Source organism: Microcaecilia unicolor, chromosome 1 (assembly GCF_901765095.1).
Source record: "Microcaecilia unicolor chromosome 1, aMicUni1.1, whole genome shotgun sequence".
Lineage (NCBI taxonomy): Eukaryota > Metazoa > Chordata > Amphibia > Gymnophiona > Siphonopidae > Microcaecilia > Microcaecilia unicolor.
Window position 1 is genome coordinate 667331254 of NC_044031.1, and position 18131 is coordinate 667349384.

The window sequence follows — 18131 nt, forward strand, 5'->3', positions numbered from 1 at the left end:
TGCAGAAGGACAAAATTAGAGGCTGTGTAAAAGTCACAATAATTTCCCCAATCAGTCCAGAATTTATTAATGTGCTTTACCCATAAATCAAAAAGGAAATTCATTTTATAATACATGGACTAAGTCTTCAAGTTTCAAGCTTTATTCAAATTTACTATCTCACCTAAAGTATCATCTAGGCAGCGTACATTCTAAACTCAAAAAGGGGCTAGGCTATTAAACTAAACAACATACAGCAGGGAAGAAGGGGGAACTCCAATTTTCAATAGGAAAGAAGGAGGGGGACATCAAACAAGAGGTATTCTGCATCTCAAAAAAGAAAGCTTTTGAGCTCAGATTTGAATTGGTCAATGGAAGAACACTGACGCAAGTAAATAGGTAATGAATTCCAAAGTTCAGGAGCTTGGACTGAAAATATGGAATATCTAGAGTGTTCATGGTGAATTTCCCTATAGTTAGACACATTTAGACGTTGAAGGTGTGCAGATTTGAGTGCCCAAGGAGGAAGATATGAAACTAAATAGCATGCTAAGTAGGGAGGTTCATCAAAGATACGAATGTTAAATACTAACTTCAAAATTGTGTATGTGATAGTGTGAGAGATGGGCAACCAGTGAGCATTTTAGAAGTAGGGTGTGACCAGATCAGAATTGTTGAGACCAATGATGATTCTAATAGCTGTATTCTGGACAAACTGCAGTCTGTGACGATCTTTAACTCAGATACCCATGAATCACAGTAATCTAACTAACTAATTATGAGGGAATACATCAGGATATTCAGTGCAGGGGAGTATATTTGCACCCTTCTCCTCCACTGCTAACTCCAGACTCTGTTCCTTTTATCTTGCTGCACCATATGCTCCATCTCTGACCGTCTTCAAATCTAAGCTAAAAGCCCACCTTTTTGATGCTGCTTTTAACTCCTAACCCTTATTCACTTGTTCAAAACCCTCATTTTATCATCCTCACTTTAATATTCCCTTATCTCGTTTGTCCTGTTTGTCTGTCCTAATTAGATTGTAAGCTCTGTTGAGCAGGGACTGTATCTTCATGTTCAAGTGTACAGCGCTGCGTACGCCTAGTAGCGCTATAGAAATGATAAGTAGTAGTAGTAGTAGTAGTAGTAGTATATTAAAGATTGAATGGATCTAATTAATCTGAGTTAATAAAAAGAATGCTGTACCACTTGTGATATCTGCATACATATTTTCCTGTTTCAATTTTCTAGTACATTTGCCTTAAAGGTACAATTCAGAGATGTTTCATTTGAAGGCCCAAAAAATTAATGTTGTTTTGTGAGTTACTATAAAAAGGAGCAGCAAAGTTTGAATCTCTGAAAATTAAGGTCTTATTGTGGTTATATTATGAATTATATTAGGTGACTCACTAATATAGAAAAAGTAATCATTGTGCCTCTTTTCTATTTTAAGCTGAATTATTAAGGAAGGCTGAAATTTCTGGAAGGAGCTGTCCTTACTGCAATTTGAAGAACACACAACTCTGCTAACTAAAATGGGTGATTCTGATCACAACAAGAAATATGGAATAATCTCTCAAGAGGAATTTGATACGTTCAAGGCTGCTGTAGAAGGAGTTGTGGACCTGACTGAGGCTGCTTTAAAAATCTTGGAAAATCTGAAATTAGTGGAATCTGTCAAAGTGAACATTGCCGTCACTGGCAAGTCAGGTTCTGGGACATCAACCTTTGTTAATGCCATCAGGGGTCTGGATGATGAAGAAGAAGGATCAGCTAAGAGAGGGGTGAATCAAATTACATTGCAGCCCATCCCTTATCCACATCCAAAGAACCACAATATAATTATATGGGACCTTCCAGGAATTGGAACTCGAAATTTTCAGGCGCATAAATACCTTGAGCAAGTTAATTTTAGTCAGTATGACTTTTTTATTATCATTGCTTCAAAACGCTTCAAATCCAACCATGTCAAGCTGGCTCGTGATATTCAGGACATGGGGAAAAAGTTTTACTTTGTGCGCAGCAAAGTGGATGCAGATGTGGATGCATCAAAAAGACGTCGTAAATCCAGCTATGATGAAGGAAAGATCCTGGACATAATCAGAACAAAGTGTACAGAAAACCTGGAGAACAAGGGTGTGAAATCCCCACAAGTTTTTCTTATAACGAGTTGGGATTTAGAAAAATATGATTTCCCACTGCTGCGGGAAAGACTGCAGGCGGAACTGCCCATTGATAAGAGGAATGCTTTTCTTCTCTCCTTGCCCAACATTTCATCAAAGGTATTAGAAAAGAAAAAAGAAGCTTTAAAACAGCATATATGGAAATTAGCCACTGTGTCATGTACTATTGCTGTTATTCCTGTGCCAGGTCTCTCTGTTGCTTGTGATGTTGTCATCTTGGTAAATGCTCTATCAAATTATTGCAAAGCATTTGGTCTAGATGAAGAGTCACTTGCTAAACTTGCTAAGAAGGTTAACAAGCCCATAGACACCCTGAAAGCTGCCATAAAGTCCCCAGTGGCCCACGAAATATCTGTTCGTCTTGTCTATAAGCTGCTAACTAAGGCTGCAGGTGGTGCACTCTCAACAGTCGAATATTTTCTGAGTACTATTCCTGTGTTTGGCTCTCTGGCTGCAGGAGGAATATCCTTTGGTACTACATATTATATGTTAAACAGCTTTGTTAATGATCTGGAGAAAGATGCTCAAAATGTGTTGCATGTGGCTCTGTATGAGACACAGTATTCAGGGCCGGTCTTAGGCAAGGGCGACAGGGGTGGTCGCACAGGGTCCCGCACTCCTAGGGGCCCCACATCCCTGGCATGTATGTCTTCCTGTCTCAGAATACCTTCCTGCTCCGTACCATAATGTGCATCAACATTTCAGTAGAGAGCATCAGGCAGCGATTTTCATATCCCGTCAGCTGCCGAACCCAGAGCCTCCTCATTGTTGCATCCCACCCCCTTTTGATGTCACTTCCTGCTTCCACAAGGGCGGGATGCAGCAACAATAAGGCTATGGGCTTGGCAGCTTATGGAATAGGAAAATTGCTGCTGTTTACTGAAACGGGATGGATGCATATCAAGATATGGGGTGAGGCAGGGTTCCGAGAGCTCTAAACTTACTACTACTACTAGTATTTAGCATTTCTATAGCGCTACAAGGCGTACGCAGTGCTGCACAAACATAGAAGAAAGACAGTCCCTGCTCAAAGAGCTTACTTTTTTTAAACTGATAAATTATGGCTTATGGTGACGGGCGCAGGTGGGCCCACTAAACTGGTCTGCACAGGGCCCCGCAATTGCTAAGACCAGCCCTGACAGTATTAAGTTTATATGAATGATCAATATACTGTACTACATAGAAGGGACAAGAGTCTCATCTTTATCCTCAGTAGTGCTTAGATTACTATAACCATTTGCTCATTAGGTTTCCCTTTTCTCATCTTTAGTATTTCAGAACAGTGTAGACAAAATCATCTCCCAATCTCAGACCTTGGGCTCTACCCTCCCCTTCTTGATTCTCTCTATGTGCATCTCCCATCTCATTGTGAGACAAATTCCTTATTCTGTTATGCAAAATCTCATAGCATCGAACCCAATATCTTAACCCTCATTTCTTCTTGTTCTCTATGGAAGGAAATCTCTATACACCCAGTTTTCTTATGAGAGATCCAAGTCTCCTTAGTTGAGCCTCTGAATTCTCCCATAGCTGCAGCCAACTGCACACCTTGATTTACAGATCTGCTTCATGAAGTACACTGCACGTTGATGCTGGTTTATAACATGTGGAGATCTTCTTACCAGCATTTACTAGAAATATGCATGTGCTTCAAATGACAGAGAAGATGTCGGTGAAATTTCAGGATTTTTTCTTGTTGTTAATAGCATACACTTTTGCACATTCAAAATGTGGCAGCCCAGTTGATTCTGGGGGATAGAGCTCTAGATCATGCTACTCCACTGTTGATAAGGTTACACTGGTTCCCAGTTAAAGCAAGAGTTTATGTTAAGTTATTGCTGTTTATCTTTAAAGGTACTATGGTGCTCATTTTCAAAAGAGAAAAACATATAAAAAGAGGCATAAAGCCAAGTTTGGATGTTTTTCTTACCAAAACATTCAAATCAGTATTTTGTAAATCTATTTGTAAATACGTCTAGATCACAAGGGGTGGGATTTGGGCGTCACTAACACTTGGATGTTTTGCAGCCATAATGGAACAAAAACAAAAATGTCCAGGGCTACAATCTGAATATTTTGGTCTAGATCCGCTCCCACCCCACAAAGATGTGAAAGAAACAGCACATGACAACCTCAGATGTTTTAGCCAGTCCTATTAGAGCAGCAAGCAGATCCCCGGAGTAGTTTAGTGGTCAGTGCAGTGCACTGTAGAGAAGGAGATCCAGGCTCATATCTCACTCTACATGTTACACTTGCTAGCCCTCACCAGCACTTGGGCTCAAAATGTCACTGATGACCCCTAGTGGTAGTCTTGTAGTATTACTGCTAGGGGTCATGTTTCCATATAAGGGAAGCCCTTATACAGAAACATTATCTGTACTGTGAACAGCACTATTTAATATATTTATAAATGATACGGAAATTGGAATGACGAGTGAGATGATTAAATCTGCAGATGATACAAAACTATTCAAGGTTGTTAAAAAATGTGCGGACTGTGAAATATTGCAGGAAGACCGTAGGAAATTGGAAGACTGGACGTCTAAATGGCAGATGAAATTTAATGTGGGCAAATGCAATGTGATGCACATTGGAAAGAATGATCCGAATCATAGTTACCTGATGCTAGGGTCTACCTTGGGGTTCAGCACTCAAGAAAAGATCTGGGTGTCGTTGTAGTTAATACACTGAAATCTTCTCAGTGTGCGGTGGTGGCCAAAAAAGCAAATAGGATGCTACAAATTATTAGGAAAGGGATGGTGATTAAGACTGAAAACAGTATAATGCCTTTGTTATCACTCCATGGTGCATCCGCACCTTGAGTATTGCTTTCAGTTCTGGTTTCTGTATCTCAAAAAAGTTAAAAGATATAGTGGAAGGTTCAAAGAAGAGCAACAAAAATGATCAAGAGCGTGGAAATCCTCTCGTATGAGGAAAGGTTAAAGAGGTTGGGGCTCTTCAGCTTAGGAAAGAGACGGATGAGGGGAGATTTGATTGAGGTCTACAAAATCCTGAGTGGTGTAAAATGTATAGAATTAAATCGATTTTATACTTGTTCCAAAAGTACAAAGACTAGTGGACACTCGAGGAAGTTACATGAAAATACTTTTAAAGCAAATAGAAGGAAATATTTTTTCACTCAACGAATAGTTAAGCTCTGGAACTCTTTGCCGGAGGATGTGGTAACAGCAGTTAGCATATCTGGATTTAAAAAAGGTTTGGACAAATTCCTGGAAGAAAAGTGCATAGTCTGCTATTGAGGCAGACATTGGAAGCAACTGTTTGTCCTGGGATTTGTAGTATGAGTGTTGCCAAGATTTGGGTTTTTGCCAGGTACTTGTGACCTGGATTGGCCACTGTTTGTAAAACAGGATACTGGGCTAGATGGACCATTGGTCTGACCCAGTATGGCTACTCTTATGTTCTGTTCTGTTCTGTTCTAAGAAATGGCTTTTGTATATCTTTACGAAGGTGCACTAGCATTTTTAGTGCACGCTAAAAATTAGTGTGTACTAAATGTGCAGACACCCATAGGAATATTATGGGCATCTATATGTTTAGCATATGCAAAAAAAAAAAAAAAACCACTAGAGCACCTTTATAAAAGATCCCCTAAATTTGTTGCTTTTGAATTCAGGGGGTTTAAATTGAGGAGAAATGATTGAATTTATTCAACTGACATGTCCTGTTTGGATGTATAAATGTTTTCATAGAATTCAATAAAATGATTTACTATTTCAGATTCTTTTGCTAATACAGTATTATTACTATTACTATTTATACAGTGAATAACAGTTTTCTGTTTAGTGCTTTTAAGAAAATCAGCTAGAACTCTCCTAGCTTTGCTCATGCCTGTATAATATACAGATTGTTGAGCGAATAATTATATACCCGCTTTGAGGCTTAACATTTTATTAAATTGAAATTTTAGTTTCCTTCCTGAAGCCTTATATACATTTTCCAATTGTTTAATATTTTGTTCATAATTTGTATGTCAACTTCCTCTTTTTATTTATAATAGCAGAATAGGCAATGTAAACTTTGTAAGCATTCCAGATAGTCTGAAAAGAAAAAGCATCATTTAAATGATGTGAAAAGTATTCTTCAGCGCACTGAGGTGTCCTTTTACTAAGGTGCGCTGAAAAACTTGTGGTAGTGTAGGCATGGGTTTTGGGCACACCGATCCATTTTTCAGCGTGCCTGTAAAAAAGGACTTTTTAAATTTTTTGCAAAATGGATGTGCATTCAAAATCAAAATTGCTACGCATCCATTTTGGGTCTGCGACCTTACTGCCAGCCATTGACCTAGGGGTAAAGACTCACGCAGTAAATGGGTGGTAATGGCCTACGTGGTTCAAATGCCATTTGGCGTGCGTACAATATTTAAAACTTTTTTCCACATTTCCGATGCCTAAGAGGAGAGGCAGACAACGCACTAGCTCTGCAGCGCCAGTCTCGCCTGTGGTGGGGACGTTGGATCACTTTTTGGTCCCAGGAACATTATCGGGAACATCTTCGCTGCTGGGTCGTGTAGAGAAAGGTCTCCCACACTCCCAACTTGAAGCAGAAACATTGTTTAGTCCCGGGTTACGGAACCCTCCCCCTATGCCGGCAGATACGCCGAGAAGGGACCTGGAAACCCTGGGTTCTCACAAATGATGGGGTCACTGGGCGCGGGCACCGACTCAAGTGCGGAAATGCTGACGGTCCCCACAGTGATTATGGTGGGTGAAAGAGGAGAGAGTCTTCTTGGTGAAAACAGCGAGGCATTGGAGAGACAGCCGTTGAGGGATTCCACACCTGATCTTGGCTTACTAAGTAAGTCTTTTTTGCCTAAAAAAACGGATACTATAACTTTAGACACTAATGGGAGGCCTTGGTGGGCCTGGAAACTTCTTTTTCCACAAAAGTTTATTTCCTTACACCAACAATCCAATACTCTGCCAGAGAAAATACCAATAATGGGAAAAAAAGGTTGCAACCTTGGATAAAGAAATTCAAAATAATTCTAAAATAATACAAAATTGTCAACAAATCCAAGTTAACTTGATAAAAGAGAACATGTACCTTCAGAATAGGATTTAAATCCTGGAAAATTATCAACATTCAAATACACTTAGGTTAATAAATTTTCCTAAGCAGGCTTCAATCTCACCTCTTATAACCTTTAAAACATATCTAACGGAAATTTTGAAAATTCCAGAACAGACACATCCTCCTATATCAAAAATTTATTACTTGCTACCTTTTGTCAAAAAAGATTTAGAATATGAAACTGGAGCGGATGTGCCAACAGAGACTTTAGACATGAATCTAACTCAAATAATTGAACATGATAGAGTGGGATTGACAACAGCAACATTGATAGTAACTTTTATATTACAGCCTGACAGAGACTGGATACTGAAACAATTTTTTCTTCATAAAGAACAATCCTTTTTGAACTGAAATGTAAGAATATTTCCAGATGTCTCTAAGGCAACCCAAAGGAATTGACAAGAGTTTCTTAAACTGCGCCCAAATGTTTAACAGTTGGGCACGTTATTTTGGTTAAACTTTCCCTGCAAATGTGTTATAAAGTTCAATTCTATCAAATATGTATTTTTGATTATAAACAGCTAAACTCTTTTTTTGATACCAGGATAGCTAAATCCCCTATGCCATAACCAAGAAATGTGATCACTTCTACTCCATAATTAATATTAGTATTATTGGGATCTTTTCTCAGCCATCTAATTCTTTTCGGTAGAGTTTTTTCTTTACGATTCCCTTAACATTGTGCATTGTCTCCCCAATTGTGGACTATAGATAAGCCAGTAGATCATGTATTTGAATGTAAGATTGATATAACAATATGTATTAGAATTTATCATGACAAATAGTTATCTTTTCTGTTTTCAAGAATTATACTTGAATTGAAAATGTAAATGCAATTAAAAAAAAAAAGAATATAATGTGTAGTCTAAAGTTTCTGGATGCACGAGTCATCAGGAATCAATCAAATCCCAGTCTGCAAGTATTTTATGCAGTGCTTTGAGATTTTGAAGAATTAATATGAATTATGGATTTTCTATCCAAAACTAGCTCCATAGGAATATTCATATTTCCACTTAAAATAAAATGATCAGCCACTAAGAGAAACATTTGTTGAGCTAAATCCCAGAAAAAGTGTGGTTGATCTGCTATTGGAGCACATATGTTAATTAAGGCATAGATAACCATTTTTATCTGAATTATAACAATTACCCATCTTCCATCTTTGTCAGTATGATGATATAATACATTATAATTAAAATTCTTAGATAATAGTATGGCTACACCATTTTTTTAAACCTGAAGAGTAAAAGCAATCTTTGACCCTGGCAGATTTTAATTTAGAAGATTCTGATGCAGAAATATGCATTTCCTGTAGAAAATCAACAGAAGCAGATACATTTTACAAGTATAATCAAATCTCCTCTCTCTTAATAGGATGTGTAATCCCTTTTACTTTTAATGAAACAAATTTCTAACAACCCATTTAAGTAATGATATATAAATATATAAAGGGAACTGTTAAACAAAAATATCTGAGATGTAACCAGGGGCTGACTGACAGTGATCTGGGACCCCAGTCAATAAGTGTCATGGGTCTCTAACCACCTATCAAATGTGATTAAACCTAAGTGGAGGCTAGGGGAGAGTGGGACCCTTACTGCTGTTGGCCCACAGGCACTGCCCTATTGTCAATCTGTAATGGCAATAGCCTAATCAAAAGTCCAACAAGTTGGATACCCTTAAACAATATGTATTGGTAGAACATATGCCCTCAGAAACCAAAGCATTAGCTTCGATCTTTAAACACATCAACAACAAGAATCTGAATTAGATTCTTGTTGTTGATGTGTTTAAAGATTGAAGCTAATGCTTTGGTTTCTGAGGGCATATGTTCTACCAATAGATATTGTTTAAGGGTATCTAACTTGTTGGACTTTTGAATAAGCTATTGCCATTATAGATTGAGTATTAGATTACCATAATTGGCAAATAGCCTGTACTGACGTTTGTTGATTTAGTAACTGCCCTATTGTCCCAGTGGTCAGTCCGCCTGTGGATGCAATGAAGCAAATACAGAGAAACAGTGAATATCATTCCCACAGTAAGAGCAAAACATTATTGAAAACATGAACAACAAAAGTAATAACACTGACAACATACTACAATCTCCCTTAGGAGAAATTTGGGGTCAAGAGGGACAAAGGAGGCTCAAACATCAATCAACATCCCATCAAATCAATCATATAATTGTAAAAATGTTAAACTTGACTATTTTCAGCCTGAACAATATATTTCTCCAACAGTGTAGGATTTAGGACTGTTTTTGTGACATTTCTGTGTGTGATCTTCATGCAAGCAGGAACTAACAAACCATATCTTGCATCAAAAGCTTTAAGGCAAGGTCTCAAATCCAGAAACTTTTTACAAATGTCCCCAGTTCTTTCAGTGAAGACAAGAAGCATGCCGATGTGATTGCCATTCCATTGTAAGGATGGAACAGATTTTTCAGTTTATAGAATTTCAAAAACTTGAGGAAAGCAGACGATTTTGACAACAATAGGTCACAGTGATTGTTGCTCTCTGGAAGTGTGAGCAAAGACCCAATATACTTGTTCAATTTCAAAGGGATGCTGGAATTTTAACTTTAAGAATTTCAGTAAGAAATCTTCCAAGAAACCAATTGGGTCTTTTCTTCTGTGCCTTCAGGAAGACCTGTAATTCTAATATTGCTACATCAATTACAACCTTCAATAGAATCTGAACCTAAAATGACAAATCTTAATCTTACCTAAAAAAAATGTATCCTATTAAATCCAAGTTTTAAACATTCTGAAATTTCCCATAACATTGGATCTGATAAAGATGTAAAGGTAGGGCATGTCCTGAAAACTTGACTGGGAGTGAATACCACTGGTGTAGGGATTTTATAATTAAAGAAGCAATTTAAGTGTCTATTTTTGATACCAAATAATCAGCTAGAGGTCTTTATTAGAGAATATGCACACGTAGACACTGATGGTAGATCCCCACCTCCTGCACAAGAAAAATCAAAGTTACTTACCTGATCAGGTGTTCTCCGAGGATAGTCAGATAGATCTTATATCTGGGTGATGTCATCTGACGGAGCCTGCACAGGGATGCTCTCCCATCTTGTTTATAACTTTTTAGAGTGTTGCACTGCGAATGTGTACATCCTCTCACCTGCTACTGTCAAGCATTACCTACCTAGTTGAGTTTCTTAGCATAAGTGTTCAATTTCAAAGAGGAGGAGAGCAGGTACATTAGACTATTTATTTTGCTGTGCTCAGAAATCATCTACTGCAGGTAAGTAACTTTGTTTTCTTTGAGTACAATCAGGATGTGGTAACAGCGGTTAGCGTATCTGGGTTTAAAAAAGGTTTGGACAAGTTCCTGGAGGAAAAGTCCATAGTCTGCTATTTATTTATTTATTGCATTTTTATCCCACATTTTCCCACCGTATGGCAGGTTCAATGTGGCTTACATATTGCTAAAAAGGCAGTTACAAAATTTAGATTTGTAGAAGTCTAGTACATAATACAGAAGTACAATAAATGCATAGGTTGGTATATTAGCATATTGTGAAAGAGGTTAATATTATTGTTTTCCATTTCTGACCTTTTCGTGATGTATGGTGGCTGTGTCAGAAACCCACTTGAGATCAACCTCCTCAGAGGAAATTTGCAGAGCTGCACCCTGGTGTTTGGTTTTCACATTGACATCTCATTACTGTTTAGAGCAACAATTGGTTTGGTCAGACAGTCCATCAGAATATAATTTGGGATCTAGGATCCAAGTCCATCCCCCTAGTTCTATTTATTTCAGTTCTAGGCTGCATTAAAATAATATAAATCAAAATAAAATTTAAATATTCTGTTGGTCTTGCCTGTTGTAAGCCATGTTATCGTGTTTTTTTAAGCAGCCTGGTAGCTATGAAATCTGAACATAAAAGTAGCCATACTGGGTCAGATAAATGGTCCATCTAGCCCAGTATCCTGTTTCCAACAGTGGTCAATCCAGGTCACAATTACCCGGCAGAAACCAAAATCGTGGCAACATTCCATGCTACAAATCCCAAGACAAGCAGTTGTTTTGCCTTGTATGTCTCAATAGCAGACTATGGACTTTTCCTCCAGGAATTTGTCCAAACCTTTTTTAAACCCTGATACACTAACCGCTGTTACCACATCCTCCAGCAAAGAGTTCCAGAGCTTAACTATTCGGTTCACAACTCAAAAACCATAATTAGGAAATTAAGAAAGGAACTACATCATCAGTGAAGAACAGGAAAAAGAACAGTCAGAAAAATAGAATCAGGAAGACACATTCCCACCCTGAATGGAGATCCAGTCTGCTCTACAGTCCCAGAGAAAAGGCCTGTGTGAAGAGAAGTGCCTTCAAGGCAGATCTGAACTTTGGGTAGGATTGTTCTGTCTGTACTGCAAGGGGTAGTGAGTTCCTGAGAAATGGAGCACGGCAAAAGAAAGCTGAGTGATGTTCTGTTTCTAAGTGGGAACAGTAAAAGGTGGGATGGCCAGATGACCAGCAGACACAGTCATAGGAGCCGACTCTGTGGGTGCTTGAGCACCCCCAATATTGCGAATTTCCTCGTATGTGTCCAGGGAAGGGTTATTTCCACTGGGCTTCGCACCCCCAATAATTTTGAAAAGTTGGCTCCTATGGACACAGAGTGCAGGTCATGAGATGGTATGCAAGAGGTAATAACAGAGGAAAAGTAGGAAGGGGTGCCTGAATATAATACTTCCTGTGCTAAGGTCAGTGTTTATGATAGATTTGAAATGCAATGGGGATCCAGTGAAGGCAGGCAAGGATTGCCTCTAAAACTAATTATTGATAAATAATAAGGCTAAAATGCATAAAAAATAGTACAAAGAAGTAAAAAAAATGTTTAACAGCTTATGGGTCCTTATACTAAGGTGCACTAAATGCTGAGAAACCCAATATATAAGTATGGGATTCTTGGCAAGTATTGTGAGGCTGCTGCTAGAGGTGGCAGGAGCCATTTTACAATAGCTGCTCATCATGGGACCCCATTGGACAACCAGGTATTTATGGGTAGGCTGAGGGGTGGGCCTCAGGCTGCCTTAGAATGTATGCAGGGTGAGAGGGAGAGGGAATCAGGGAGTGGGGCAGCAGGACAGCTAGTGCCACAACCTGGAAGCTAATCAGGCGCTGGCCAATATCCAGACTGGTGCCTACTTAGCTTTGTGGCTAAAATTAGGACAGCATCTTTGCTGTTCTAACTTCAGACACTTACCTAATATGGTTGCTAACTGGTTAGGTCCTAGCTCCTCACATGCTCTGCCCACAGAGTGTTCCAGCACTAACTAAACAGTGCAAGGGAGGTCTGAGATGATATTCAGCAGTACTGTCCAGATAAATACCACTGAATATTGGCACTTAGGCAATCAGAAGTGATTTAACCAGGCAGGAGCTTCTCCTTTGAATATCAGACCCAAGATCTTTAACTAATTGTATAAGTGACTGATCATTCTTGTCAATGAGTTCGAAAACATTTGTATATAAATTAATTATGTCAATAAATCAATGAAGATAGGAACCAGATGAAGCAGGCACTGTCCTTCTTTGTTAAACTGTACAGCGCTGCGTAACCCTAGTAGCGCTCTAGAAATGTTAAGTAGTAGTAGTAGTATTCAATGATTCTCAGTGTACACCTTAAGAAAAGTTCAGTGAGTCAGAATCTTGAATACAGAACCAGTTACCAATTTTATTTTTTCACGTCTGATATTTCCACACACGAGTTTATACCCCTAAAGCAGGCACATGTTGTGCCGAAACATATATGTGTCGGGTTTCCCTTGTTTATAGTTGTTGAATATATTAAAGAATCATCTGGTTCCTATCTTCATTGATTGACTCCACTTTTTTATTGACTTCCAGTTTGTTCTATCTGTGGAGGTTTTCATTCTTTTTTGTTATATAAATTAATTCCAATGTACCTAATTTTTGGAGCTGACCAAACTAGATTATGTGTACTTACTAATTCTGAATTTTTGTGTACATTAAGGGGGTCTTTTACTAAATAGTATTAAACACTTAGGGGGGAAGTTATCAAGGTGTGATGAAATATTGCCTTTTACTACACCTTGATATACTGTGGAATTCAGGAACCCATGGTATCTCAGTACCACAGTTGCTGAATCCTGTGCTAAAAGAATGATGCTGCTTGTGAGCCACCCGACAAGTGATGCTATTTCAGCAGCCAGGGAGAATTGGGCTGCCAAGTCATTGCCTTATGCTCCCCAGCAAAAAGAGTAGGCCCATTGTCCCAGCTCTGCCCCCCCCCCCCACTCTTCACCTCCCCCCAGGCTCAAGCCCCACCCACCCATCTCCACCCCCCAAAAGGCTCAATCCCCCTCCCTCCACATGGTCATAGACGTCCTAAAAGGTCTACCAGTTCAAACTGGTGGTTCAGAGGTGTTTGGGTGGGTTATGTTGGATATTTGGGTGGACATTTGGAAATGGGGTGGGACATTCTATGAGTGGAATGGAGGAACCTGGAGGATCACGGGCCACCAATGTTTTTATAAAAGAGGGTAGGGTGAAGGAATCGCTTTGGAACTGCTGGCCCTTTTTAACATGTAACAGGTCAGGTAACATGAAGTTTATGTAATGTTCTCAGCTAACTAGAAAAGATCAGATTTCTGCATTGATCATGTGTTGCTTTGGCCAGCTGAAGATACATTAGTTTTGTTTGCTTCTTTCATTAAAAAATTATCATTCATTGTATTTGGATCTTCCTAAGAAGGAATTGTGGTGATTCCAGTTGAAACCAAATAGTACATTCATAACAGCGGGTGGGCTGAAGAATAGGATTGTGAAGACATTGCACTGGTTGCTGATTCATGCTTGCTGTGAATGTAAGGTGGTAATGTCAATTATTAAAGCTTTACATGCCGCTGACTATTTTTTACTATTACTGCAAGCTAGACATTTAGCGTTGCCTGCTGCAAACATTGTGTTATTCTCATCATAAACGTCGATGTCCTGGCACATCAAAGTAAAAAATCTCAAAATGTATAAAGTGTCATTTTAGAACAGGTCTGAGCTAAATGCTACAAATATGTCAAAATGATTGGAGGTGTCCCAGAGTGTAACGGGGACATGTCATGAGTGGTACGGAATTCTTGATGTCAATTCCTGATTCCGGATAGCATGTTGACACACTGGCAATGGAAGCTAAACATACGGACTTAGATCACCTATAAAGGATGAATTAGTGTCACCACAACTTGTCTCTTTGACTGCTTATGATGGTGCTGACAGAAGAAGAGCAGATATGAGAATCTGTGAGCCCAATTGCTGTCTATGTCCACCTGTGGCATAGCAACAGGGGAACCTTGGGGACTTGGACCACCCCCCTCCACTTTGGGCTAAGATCCCCTTCAAAAATGTGCTACCGGATGCATAGATGGCAAGGCTAGTCAAGCCTTGCCAGTGGAAGAGATTTTCTGCCGGAGTCTTTGCCCGAGCTGCTGTAGCAGCTAGGAAGCTGGCACTTGCTCGGTTTATGCATTTGACTGACCATGTGTGGAAGTGCCAGCATCGGAAGCTGAGCACCCTGCCAGCTTCCTAGCTCTAGCGCTTCCACATTCCCATCTCTGAAAAAGGTACTAATATACAAACAAATCTTTTCCAGAGATGGGAAGGTAGTAGAACTAGAGGACCTGAATTCAGATTGCAGAAGTGCCAACTCAGGAATAACATTTCACAGAGAGAGTGGTAGATACCTGGAATGCCCTCCCATGGGAGACAGGGCCTCCGAGAGGGGAGCGGGGGGGGGGGGGGAACTTTCCCAGCCTCCAAGGGGGGCCCGGCATTGGGGTCTCTCTCTCCTGCTCCTGACGGAACCTTAGTGATCGCGGTCCGACAAGAGCAGGAGAGAGAAAACTCCAGCGCCGGGCTCCACTTGGAGGCTGGGGAGGATCCGGAGCATCCTCCAGCACTGCTCTTCTGCCCATTGCTGAGCATTTGCTTTTCCTCTCAGGCACGCATGCTTGGTTTTGAAACCGAGAATGCCCTGAGAGGAAAAGCAGCTGCAGGGGCAGGCAGTCAGTGCTGGAGGAAGAAGAAGATGTCTTCTGCTGGTGGGGCCTGGGATCCCCACCAGGTATTTCAGCAGCGGCAGCGATTGGGGTGGCACAGCAGCAGAGATGGGGGGGGGGGGGGAGGACGGCAGTGGCAGCAATCGAAGGGGGCGGCAGCGAACGATGATTTGGGGGGGGGGGGCGGCAGTAGTCCTGCCCTGGGCCTGTCGGCAGCAGCCCTGCTCCACGCCCGTCGGTAGCAGTCCTGCCCCGGGCCTGGTTCATTCTCTCGGCGGCCTTGGTGGGAGGTGGTGGAGATGAAAACAGTAACAGAAGGATTAAACCATTCAAACAAATTAAGTCAAGAAGGTGGAGAAGACCGAAAAAGGGGTGACCAAAAGTGAGTATACCTCCAAGGCTGATGCTTTTATTGCCAAACTAGCCTTTCCATTTCAGCTACCTGCCAAACTTTATCCAACCAAAAGTGCTCAGGAGGCATGCCGAAAATAAAGGCTGGATCTAAGCGCAGTGACGATCTTAGGTCGGCTGCCTCCCGGGGCAGATCGCCGATGTGCACTCCCCCCAGGGTGTAGAATGACACCCTCCTGGCGCAATGACCCCCCCTCCCCCGGGTGCATACTTAGCTGCTGGGAGCAGCCGCACAGCTCTCGGCTCCGCTGGCTCCCTGCTCTCTCTGCCCCGGAGCAGGAAGTAACCTGTTCTCATTATTGGTTCCTTTAAATATAACAGTTTGCTTTTATATTGCAGCCTTATTTATTTATTTAGTTGGATTTATTTACCATCTTTTTGATGGAATTCACTCAAGGCGTTGTACAGTAAGAAAAAAAATCAAACATGAATAATAGACAATTACAGCAGTAAAAATTGCTTGACTTGTGTAAATGACTTACAAGGCTTTTCAATTCCTGTATCAATATTCTGCTGTACTGTTCATTTCTTTGTTATGTTTGTAATAACAATAAAAAATTATTTGAAATTAAGAAAATAGTAACAGAATTCAAAATGCATGGGATAAACATAAAGGAATCCTGTATAAAACGCATGGAACCAATAAAACTTAGCAGTGATTAAATAGCAACACAATAATTGGGAAGCAAAGCCAGTGCTGGGCAGATTTTTATGGTCTGTGCCCTGATCATAGTTGGACAGATCAGCCAGTGCCGGACAGACTTCTACTGTCAGTGCCTTGATCATGGCTGTAGAGATTCAGCTTCAGCAGTTAGAGAACAAGGTCAAGGCTGGGAGATCATACACGGACCACTGAACCCTGAGGCAGGTCTTTGAAATGGCGGCCATCGTTGGTCGTGGTCAGAGTGTAAGAAGGACCTGCATGCCTAGACATCTGGTAAAGCTAAGTAATGTCTGGTATTGATTTGAATGTATTAAGTGATCTACTAGAAAATGAAAGATAATAAGTGAAGAAATATAATTGAAAAAAATACAAGAAAATAGTAACACACACAGAGGTTTTTTGGCCAATGATGAAGAAGCCCAGCCCCCAAAGCTTGTAGATATGCTGGGGGCTTCTCAAGGCCTTTCCTCTGTTTCTCAGTCAGACCTTTGGATGCATATGATTGTGAATCTCCTAATTTCCTAGATTGACATTAATTTTTTTTGTTGCATTTGTACCCCATGCTTTTCCACTCATGGCAGGCTCAATGCGTCTTACATGGAGCAATGGATGGTTAAGTGACTTGCCCAGAGTCACAAGGAGCTGCCTGTGCCTGAAGTGGGAATCGAACTCAGTTCCTCAGTTTCCCAGGACCAAACAAACTCGCAAAGGGAAGGCTAGAGATGGGCAGGGCTTTCAATGACGGGGGCGCTTCGACGGAGGTAATAAAAACAATTTAAACCACCCCAGGGTGGTGCAGGCAAATGAGGGCAGTGGTGGGAGGTGAGGTAAATGGGGTAAGCATGGCTTGTGGCGCCCTCCTGCCATGCTTTCCTTGTTTACCGGAGCCGGCTCTCCCTGCAGAACAACCGGCTATTGCGAGCTGGTGCGAGCCGGCTCCAGCACACCACTGCCCCTGTTTCTCCTTTCCTCTAGGGTATACATGTTCAGGTCAGCAAGTCTCTCCTGATACATCTTTTAACGCAAATTCCATATCATTTTTGTAGCTATTCTTTGCACCGCTTCAATTCTTTTTACATCCTTAGCAAGATACGGCCTCCAAAACTGAACACAATACTCCAGGTGGGGCCTCATCAATGACTTGTACAGGGGCATCAACACCTCCTTTCTTTTGCTGGTCACACCTCTCTCTATACAGCCTAGCAACCCACTGGCTACGGTCACCGCCTTGTCACACTGTTTCGTCGCCTTCAGATCCTCAGATACTTCTGTGGTTACAACCAAAATGGTTTACATATTATATATAAGTACTTATTTTATGCCTTGGACAATGGAGGGTTAAGTGACTTGCCCAGAGTTACAAGGAGCTGCAGTGGGAACTGAACCTGGTTCTCAGGCTGCTGCACGAACCATTAGGCTACTCCTCTATTTTAGAAATGTCTATTAATGTAGACTGTGATATTTACTAGGGGTAATGTCAATGAAATTTCAGGATTTTATTTTTGGTATTATTATCAATAGTGTTGTACAGCATCCTACTGAGCACCATTGCTCAAATGTAGATGGCTGGCACTCTGAGATTTAAAGGGGACAGGTTTTGGGAGGGCCAAAAATGTAGCCTTGTATTTCCAATTTGATAATGGGAATGCACATACATTTGCAAAAAAAAAAAAAATTCCTCTTGACTTTTACACCAGCTCACCACCAGCCCTTTTGCAGTTGGTTCCATTGTGCATCTCCTGTAGCACTATT

The 18131-nt window shown here is 40.6% G+C and overlaps 1 protein-coding gene and 1 long non-coding RNA gene across 2 annotated transcripts; both read left to right on the forward strand.

Annotated features, from left to right (window-relative positions):
* Positions 1–1514: 1514 nt before the first annotated feature.
* Positions 1515–2849, forward strand: LOC115461550 (interferon-inducible GTPase 5-like). Its single transcript, XM_030191437.1, has one exon. It carries the CDS (start codon positions 1515–1517, stop codon positions 2847–2849), a length of 1335 nt encoding a protein of 444 aa, XP_030047297.1.
* Positions 2850–8893: 6044 nt separating this feature from the next.
* Positions 8894–17980, forward strand: LOC115460592. The gene is made up of 3 exons (XR_003940523.1): positions 8894–9230; positions 14974–14978; positions 17967–17980. It is a non-coding gene; the product is annotated as an uncharacterized LOC115460592 (long non-coding RNA).
* Positions 17981–18131: the final 151 nt, after the last annotated feature.